Source organism: Pogona vitticeps, chromosome 9 (assembly GCF_051106095.1).
Source record: "Pogona vitticeps strain Pit_001003342236 chromosome 9, PviZW2.1, whole genome shotgun sequence".
Taxonomy (NCBI): Eukaryota; Metazoa; Chordata; class Lepidosauria; order Squamata; family Agamidae; genus Pogona; species Pogona vitticeps.
The window spans coordinates 9587043-9596919 of NC_135791.1; the positions used below are offsets into that span (position 1 = coordinate 9587043).

A 9877-nucleotide genomic window follows, 5' to 3' on the forward strand; every position below is an offset into this window, starting at 1 on the left:
GGAGGTGATGGGACCAGTGGCCATGATCTTAGTTTTTTTTGATGTTGAGTTTCAGACCGTTTTTTGCACTCTCCTCTTTCACTCTCATTACAAGGTTCTTTAATTCCTCCTCACTTTCTGCCATCAGAGTGGTATCATCTGCATATCGGAGGTTGTTGATATTTCTTCCGGCAATCTTAATTCCGGCTTGGGTTTCTTCCAGTCCAGCCTTCCGCATGATGTATTCTGCATATAAGTTAAATAAGCTGGGGGACAATATACAGCCTTGCCATACTCCTTTCCCAATTTTGAACCACTCAGTTGTTCCATGACCAGTTCTAACTGTTGCTTCCTGTCCCACATATAGGTTTCTCAGGAGACAGATAAAGTGGTCAGGCACTCCCATTTCTTTAAGAACTTGCCATAGTTTGCTGTGGTCCACACAGTCAAAGGCTTTCGCATAGTCAATGAAGCAGAAGTAGATATTTTTCTGGAACTCTCTGGCTTTCTCCATAATCCAGCGCAAGTTAGCAATTTGGTCTCGAGTTCCTCTGCCTCTTCGGAATCCAGCTTGTACTTCTGGGAGTTCTCGGTCCACATACTGCTGAAGCCTACCTTGGAGGATTTTGAGCATAACCTTGCTAGCGTGCGAAATGAGTGCAATTGTACGGTAGTTGGAGCATTCTTTGGCACTGCCTTTCTTTGGGATTGGGATGTAGACTGATCTTTTCCAATCCTCTGGCCACTGTTGAGTTTTCCAAACTTGCTGGCATATTGAATGTAGCACCTTAACAGCATCATCTTTCAAGATTTTAAATAGTTCAACTGGAATGCCATCACCTCCACTGGCCTTGTTGTTAGCCAGGCTTTCTAAGGCACACTTGACTTCGCTCTCCAGGATGTCTGGCTCAAGGTCAGCAACTACATTGTCTGGGTTGTCCGGGATATCCAAATCTTTCTGATATAATTCCTCTGTGTATTCTTGCCACCTCGTCTTGACGTCTTCTGCTTCTGTTAGGTCCTTCCCATTTTTGTCTTTTATCATGTTCATCTTTGCGCAAAATGTTCCTCTAATATGTCCAATTTTCCTGAACAGATCTCTGGTCTTTCCTTTTCTGTTATCTTCCTCTATTTCTTTGCATTGTTCATTTAAGAAGGCCCTCTTGTCTCTCCTTGCTATTCTTTGGAAGTCTGCATTCAAGTTTCTGTAACTTTCCCTATCTCCCTTGCATTTTGCTTCCCTTCTCCTCTCTGCTATTTCTAAGGCCTCGTTGGACAGCCACTTTGCTTTCTTGCATTTCCTTTTCTTTGGGATGGTTTTCGTTGCTGCCTCCTGGACAATGTTACGAGCCTCTATCCAAAGTTCTTCAGGCACTCTGTCCACCAAATCTAGTTCCTTAAATCTGTTCTTTACTTCCACTGTGTATTCATAAGGGATTTGGTTTAGATTATACCTGAGTGGCCCAGTGGTTTTTCCTAATCTCTTCAGTCTAAGCTTGAATTTTGCTATGAGAAGCTGATGATCAGAACCGCAGTCAGCTCCAGGTCTTGTTTTTGCTGACTGTATAGAGCTTCTCCATCTTTGGCTGCAGAGAATATAATCAATCTGATTTCGATATTGCCCATCTGGTGATTTCCATGTATAGAGTCGCCTCTTGTGTTGTTGGAAAAGAGTGTTTGTGATGACCAGCTTATTCTCTTGACAAAACTCTATTAGCCTTTGTCCTGCTTCATTCTGAACTCCAAGGCCAAACTTCCCTGTTGTTCCTTTTATCTCTTGGCTCCCTACTTTAGCATTCCAGTCCCCTAGAATGAGAAGAACATCTTTCTTTGGTGTCAGTTCTAGAAGGTGTTGTAAATCTTCATAGAATTGTTCAATTTCAGTCTCCTCAGCAGACTGGATTGCTGCCTTGTCGTGGCGAAGGGGCTTGAGTAACTCAGAGAAGCTATGGGCTATGCCGTGCAGGGACACCCAAGACGGACAGGACATAGTGGAGAGTTCCGACTAAACGCAATCCACCTGGAGTAGGAAATGGCAAGCCACTCCAGTATCTTTGCCAAGAACACCCCATGATCAGAAACTCTACCACTGAGCAACACGGAATTCTACTGCTTAGACAGGTTTTTTTTGTGCTTCAGTTAATTATAGCACTATTTCAAGTGAACAAACTAGTTATTGGTGTGTGTCTGTAAGACCTTACACAAGGACTTACACATGTCTCTGTTCACAGTCCCTGCCCCATCCCTTGTAATCCTGCAGGGCCAGTTAAAGCCAATGAGTTTCACTTCAACCTCCAATCTGTTGACTAGTCTATGGCGGTGGTGATATGCTTGAAAACATGGACAATGTTCATCTCAGAATCTGGACAACTGCTGATTTTCCAGTAGTTCCAGCTTTTTAGAGTTTGATGGAGGAAGGAGAGAAGGATCTTTAACTGCTGTACATGAACAGGGTACAACAGGTTGTCTGAAACCAACAGGTTTGCTTGGTTATGCAGAACGTAGCATGTTTTTATATAGAATTTGGTTGGATATTATAGTACTGCTTTTTTTTATCTTTTCATTTTGATAGGGAGTGCACCCTGAACTTATTAACGGCAAAGGAAGTATAGGATAACATTTATATCGGCCTTCTCCATCCAACACCCTCCAGATGTACAGGATTAGGGGCTCCACAACCCACTGCCACAGGAGAGGGCACAGCCAGAGGGGATAGGCTTGAGAGGCTGATGTTCAATCCATATCTCAAAACAACACCTTCCTTTCATGGAAAAAGACAGCCTCTTATTCTCCAGCAATGAAACAGCAACAGTGCCATTTCAGGTGTTGTTGTTTTTAAGAAGCGAGGTGCAGGGAGGGAAGAACATCTGCAGGAAAGTTGAGTGGTCTGTTCTTGGATATATTTTCTATTGTACAAAAAAAAGGGAAGTGGGTGGGTGAGTGGGGGAAAAGCAGCCATATATTTGATAATTTATTGTAATTGTCTTTTTATTATTCTAGAATGTAATCCAAGATCTCTGTCTTTCTCAGGAACAGGGATAGTGCTGGAGCTGATGACCCATAGGGTCCCTTCCAGCTCTGCAATTCTAAGATTATTGTATAAAATGGGAGAGGAGAGAAATATGTGATTCTCTTGTCCGACCCCACCTCCCCTCCAGCGCTACTTTCCTAAATTGAACCATTAAAGCAGGGTTGAGGAATGGGCAGTCCTCCAGGTATGGTTAGATTGCAGCTCCTATCATTCCTAATCAGATTGCAGCTCCTATCATTCCTAATCATTGACTGTGCTGGCTGGGGCTTATGGGAGTTGTAGTCCAGCATCAACTGGAGGACCACGTGTTCCCCACTCTTGCATTATAAAGGGCAAATCTCTTGTCCTCAGTCTTCAGAAATAATCTGGTAGTGTCCACTCATATTTATTTATTTGTTTAAAAGGATAGTAATTAACTTTTTAAAAAAATCATTTCAAACTGCAACACCACTAATCTCCTTTGGGGAATCCTGGCTGCTCCTATCTTGCAAAGTTATTCTGATAATACTTTTCAGTTTTAATTTCTGTTACAGGTTTGGTGGCCCAGTGACCTCTCCCATAACCGGAAATTTTAACATCAGAACTGTACTTAGTTTTTAACAAAGCATCCTTATGCATGTTTCTTTGGAAATCAAAACTCACTGTTTGCCATGGATCTTGTTTCAAATTAAGCATATGTAAGATTGTGGGTGACAGCACAAACCTATACATCATTACTGAAGGTCATATTCCACTAAATCCAGTGGGGCTTACACCAGGAAGAGTGGATATGGAATTACTCCTGAAGACTAAAATATAATTCCTAGGGAATAAGTCCCATAAATCCAGTGAATCATAAATACAGCACCTGCCCAACACATAGGAAGCAAAGTTTTAAAAAAAATACCAACTTGTAACTTCAGGATGGTCATCTTAGACATGTGATGATCACGCTACCATCCAGTTCTTCTCCTTCTGCATAAATATTCATGTAAAATATTTCCAAAAGAACTCTCAGAAGTTTTGAATGATTGATATACATATTTGTTGCTTTGTAGCTGGTTTTATTTAGCATTCTGTGTTTTTACACTATTTGAGAGCTCTGTTTGAAAGTTGGCATGTGGTGGCAGTGGTTATCTATTTGAGACATCAGATCTGTCAGTTGACAGCTTCTCAAGCCAGACTCCTGCCAAAATGAAAGCCAGCAAGATGCCAAATTGTTGTCCTGTTGACGGGGACTTTGAATTTCAGATGTAAATTGTTTTTTGCAAATAATGATTGAAATGGTGAAAGTGGACTCAGCATGTATTTACAGTGAGGTCTCGACTTACGAACGACTCGACATACGAACGTTTCGACTTACGAACCGCTCTCATAGAATATATGGACTCAACTTACGAACTTAGATTCGAGTTACGAACTCTTTTTCCCCCCTTTTTTTAAAGCTAAGTCATCTTAGGTTAAAAGGAAAAAAGAAAAAAAAATATTCCACTCTAGTGGCAGAAGGCGGAATAGCAGCTTCCCATTAGTTTCTATGGACGGAAAGAGCAGATACGGATTAAATGGTTTTCAATGCATTCCTATGGGAAATGCAGATTCGACTTAAGAACTTTTCGACCTGAGAACTGCCTTCCAATACGGATTAAGTTCGTAAGTCGAGACCCCACTGTAATCTTAGTACATTTGGTCATTCTCAAGTTGCACCTTCTTTGTTCTCCAAGTTGTAATTCTTGTTTCCTGTACTGAGGAAGGCGCGCGCGCACACACACACACACACACACACACACACAAAGAGGTAAAGTATATATAGATACCATTCTGGCTAACCAAGGACACCTTTTCTCTTTGTCCTTTGGCTTGTTGATTTCCTCTTCCCCTCTCCCATTTGTTCTGTTGTATTAGGATCTGACGGCCGGTGTCCAGGGAGCTGTCTTGACGTGTTTCTCTTGTGGGGAAGAGGAGCTGGAGAAGAGGTGCCCGGACTGGCTGCATGGAGCCAGGATACTCTCTTTGCTTCAGAGAGAGCTGCTGAAGCAGATGATCTGCACTAAACCTATGCAGCCCCATTGCTACACATGGGTGTTGCTAATTGGCTTGGATGTCTGGGCCTTCAGACTTTCAACTTGCTGCAGAAATGGCACAACGATGTATAAGACCTTTTTTATTGGCACTTTCAAGCCTTAGGGACTCTTGTCTGCTTCATCAGTGGGTATGTGTAATGGCGGGGTTGAGAACTCATCAACCAACTGGAGGCTGCTATTTTTTTCCATGTAAACTTGCTTTGGTTTATTTATTTTTTACTTTAAACCTACAAAACACAATTTATTTCTTTTCTCACTACCCTCTGGCTCTGACTGATAATTGCCCACTTGGTTGAATTTTGTTTTTCTTCTTGATCTCCTCGTTGCATGTAATGCTGAACCAACTCATGTGCAGGAGAGAGCTGCTCACGACTGCTTAGGTTTTGAAAGATATTTTGCTAGTATTTCAGTATATCCTCTGAAAGACATTGTGAGCCCCTTCCAAACAGGTGGCCTGCTCGCTTGTAGTTGCTTCTCTTGCTCACCCTTGTTTATTTGTTCCTAAGCCCTGCACCAAACATGGCGTACTGGATGCAACGCGAGCTGCTTCACTGTATACCCTTTTCTTTCCCATGCATTTTCTTTAGCGAGGTCACTTTAAAAGGTGGACGTCTTGTGCAGTCATCAAGACATTTGAGTCTTGATGTTAAATGTTTTGCACAAGAAGCAAAGAGTCTCATTTGCACACATTCTTGCACGTAAACTCCGAAGCCGGCTTTCTGATGTCAGAAATAATGATGGAGCAAAAACTGACAATTTACAAGAAATACAACCAGTTTTGGACTGGCTGTTAAGAATGAATCCCAAAGAGTCCACATCTGAGCTGCCCCATTGAAGGAGCTGTGAAATAACAGACAACGGAGGAAAAAGAGGAGGAGGGACCTCTCAGATAAAATAAAATGAAATATTTGTGGAGTGTATTGTGTGTTGTGCTTTGTACAGAGGGGAGGATTTTGATTACAGGAGTGGTGCTGCCATAGCTTTGTCACCTGATGCTCTGTGAGCAATAGTGTGAATTCTGGACTACGAGACATTCATCATGATTTTCCACATAAAGCATTTGTCCAAGGAGAGTCAAAACACAGGCATCTGAGTTAGCCTATAGCAACCTTATAGTGTTAGCAGTTTCTGATTCTTCCACAATCCACTCTTTAGAAAGCTCACGAATCATAGTTGGCCATTCAATGTCAAGCTGCTCCGAATTATCTGGCATTACAGCACAGATGGATCACAAAGATTTTGCACAGTGGCATGCAGGCATTGTGGGAAGCAAAATTCGGATACATCCACTAAATGCAAATAGGAGCACTAAAAGAAAATATAAACACTATATTTAATGAGATTCCTATACTGTGTGCAAGCCAAAGCTCTCTGAGGGCTTGTCTGCACAGGCTCTTTTGGAGTGGTGTAGGGTAAGTAGGGTTGCTTGTGTTTGGCAGAGATGCTATATGCCAGTGGTCCCCAACCTTGGGCCTCCAGATATTCTTGGACTACAACTCCCAAAAACCTTCACCACCACCTCTGCTGGCCAGGATTTCTGGGAGTTGAAGTCCAATAACATCTGGAGGCCCAGGGTTGAGGTCCACTGCTATATGCCATGAGCTCCTTCTGGTAGGAATTTTTGATATCCTTAAGTGGATTAAGAGAGCCACTTCAGGATATTGGCAGATCACTTATTTAAAAAGCACTTTTCTTTGCTTTGTTTTAAAGAGATGGTTGAGCAACTGCCCACAGTTGATTTAAACCACAGCAATCCTACTTGCACTAAAAAAGTAGAAACTCCTGATATGAGTTCAGAAAAGTGTGGATAGGAACACCCTGGAGACAATTTGGTTTGCTCCAGTAATTATGTGGTGTGATCACTGGAAAAAGGGAGTGAACCAACCCATCCTCACAGCGTACCCAACAGTAGGCTAAATGCCTGTCTAATTGCACCCTACCCAGCTGCTGTTTGATGGATGCCCAACTCCATTAGTAGTGTAAGATCCAATAAATTCTTCACTTGCTGACAATTCCATCTTCCAGAAAGTAGGAGAAGCAACAATGGGACTAACTATCCTACAGCTGGTCCTCACTAGCAGAGAAGAATTTCAATAATATGCAAACAGTGGGAAATCTAGGTGAAAGTGGCCATGTTCTCTTGTGAGATGAGAATAGTATAACCTGCACTCTAGATTTTAGGAAAACCGATCTCAATAAGCTCAAAGAAATACTGAGTTAGATCCCATGGACAGAATAACCCAAAGAGAAGGGAATCGATTATGGAAAGGAGTGTCTTAAGAGTGAGAGGCAGAAAGTACAATCAATAAAAATTCCTATGAGGATTGTGGGGTTCCTACGTGGGAGACATCTAAAGAAACCAGGCTGCATAAAGAGCTACCAGATGAGCTACAATTTCAAAGGGACATCTATAAGAAGTAGAAAAGGGGGCACATCCCTAAGGAAGAGTACAAAGAGGTTGCCAATATTTGTACAGGTAAGGGTGGGAAGGCTAAAGCTCAAAATGAGCTCAAACATGTAAGAGCTTTTTAAAAGATGAATAAAAAAGATTTTTCAACTAATGTACATCTGAACCAAAAGGAAGAACAAGGAAATGTTTGGTCTGATGGATGGAGAGGATGGGGAATTACTAAGGGGCAACAGAGAGAAGGTAGAGCTGTTAATGCCTATCTCTGTGTGTGTGTGTGTGTGTGTGTGTGTGTTGTGTTGTGTTGTGTTCTGTTTAAGAAAAGGAAAATAGTGCCCAAGCTGGTGGGAGCAAATATAGGAGGAAATGAGAGGACAGCTGCACAAGATAGAAAAGGAGATGGTATGGGATCACCTAGCTACCTTATATGAATTTAACTCTCCAGGCCAGATGAACTCCATCCAAAGGTACCAAAATAACTTGCAGCTGTAATCTCAGATTCTCTGTTTTCAAAAATTCTTGCAAAGCAGGTGAGGTCCCCGAAAACTGCAGATGGGCAAATGTCCTTCCCCTCTACCAAAAGAAGGGGAAAGGAGATCTGGGCAACCACCAATCTTCTTGACATCAATACCAGGAAAGGTTCTAGAACAGACCATTAAACAGTCAGTCTGGGAGCACTTAGAAAGGGACAGTGTAAGTCCTAAGACTCAGCATGGGTTTCTCAAAAACAACTCATGCCGGACTAATTTTATCTCCTTTTTTGTTAGGATCACGAGCTTGGTAGACTGCTGGAGAAGCCAAAAAGAAATGTACACATCATTGCAAGAAAATAATAATAATAATAATAATCACTAGAGTAGAGTTGGGAGACACTGACCCTTGAGACAATGTTGGTCTGCAATTCCTATCAACCTGAACAAGCACAGTCAGTGGTGAGGGATCCCAGAATCATTGAGCTGGAAGGGATCCCAAGGATAATCAAGTGCAGGATCTTTGGGGGGCCCCTTGCCAGTGCTAGAAATCCACACCTAGATTTCTAGAAGTTGATAGGTGGCCATCCAACTTCTGCTTTAAAATATCTAGGGAAAGAAAGTCCACCATGTAAATTCCCTTGACAAATGGCTCTCATGGTTAAGGGCATCTTTCAAGTGTTAAGTCAAAGTGTCCTTGCTTGTAACATGAATCCATTCCTTCTGGTCCTATCCTCCTGAGTTGTAAGAAAGACAACGGCTCCATCTTCCACATGACAATTGGTGACATGATTGCAGCTGGCTATCGTGACTACCTTATGTATAAACTGTTTCAAGAATTTATGTATAAATTGTGCAACTCCTCCTCTCTTCAGCCCCCCTCTATTCAGCAGTGGTTAAGCCTCTTCTAGAGTACTGTGGGGAGACATGGTAGCACTTTTCAAATACTTGGAAGGTAGTCACCCAGAGGAGGGTCAGGATCTGTTCCCAATCATCTCAGAGTGCAAGACATGTAATAATTAGCTCAAGCTACAGGGAGCGAAATTTGGGCTGAATATCATGAAAAACCTCTTAACTGTTAGAACAGTATGACAACGGAACCAATTATCTCAGGAAGTGATGAGTACTCCAACACTGGAGTCATTCAAGAAAAAAATTGGACAGCTGTCTGTCCGATCTGCTCTGATTTGGATTCCTGCATTGAGCGGGGTGGTGGTGGTTTGGACTTGATGGCCTTATAAACCCCTTCCAATTCACTTATTCTGTGATTCTATGTCTCTAACTCCGTAAGAGTGAAAGGCTTCCTCATCCAATGGAAATGGACATTCCTTTCATGAATCTATTAGAAAGTTTGTGTGTTTGTCCACTTCGAAAGATCTCCAAAATGTCAAACGCTTAAAAGACGAAGTTTTGTACAGATGCTGTTTTGTACTGCTGTTTTGACTCAAACCACGTGGTGGATTGCACTTCAACTGACAGCACAGGTTACAAGATTCCGACTATTCTGAAATGGTCATTCCTCCAACAGGAAAAACTAGGAATATGGAATTTTCTATGAGTACTATTGAGCTCCTAATATAAATAAATATGTAGCTAGGGTTTATATAATCTGGTCATATTGGCTGGGATATTCTGGCAGTTCTTGTCCCCTTCCCAAACCAAACTACTCAGAACTAGACACATGTTTTGCATTGATAGCGATTGATTGGCTTGATGTTGATCAGCCATGCCCCCTGGAGGATTCTGGGAGCTGCAGTCCAAAGATGGTCGTGGAGATCCTGGGAAGTGTAGTCCTCTTACCTTTAAATATCTTTAAAACAATCCGAAATAGAAACGTGACAATTTGCATGGCTACCGTTGAGATCCCAGCTTACAGAAAGGATAGCTATGTATCTCTATATTGGCCTTACTGGAATGATTATTAAATGGT

General features: G+C 42.0%; 1 protein-coding gene across 1 annotated transcript in view; it reads left to right on the top strand.

The window, feature by feature from the left end:
- CD164L2 (CD164 molecule like 2) overlaps positions 1 to 5990 on the top strand; it is a 37712-nt gene extending 31722 nt beyond the window's left edge. The window contains exon 6 of the mRNA XM_072979653.2: positions 4892 to 5990. Coding sequence (XP_072835754.1) covers positions 4892 to 4898 — 7 coding nt within the window. The 3' untranslated portion in view covers positions 4899 to 5990. The remainder of the gene's footprint in view (positions 1 to 4891) is intronic.
- The last annotated feature ends 3887 nt before the right edge of the window (positions 5991 to 9877 follow it).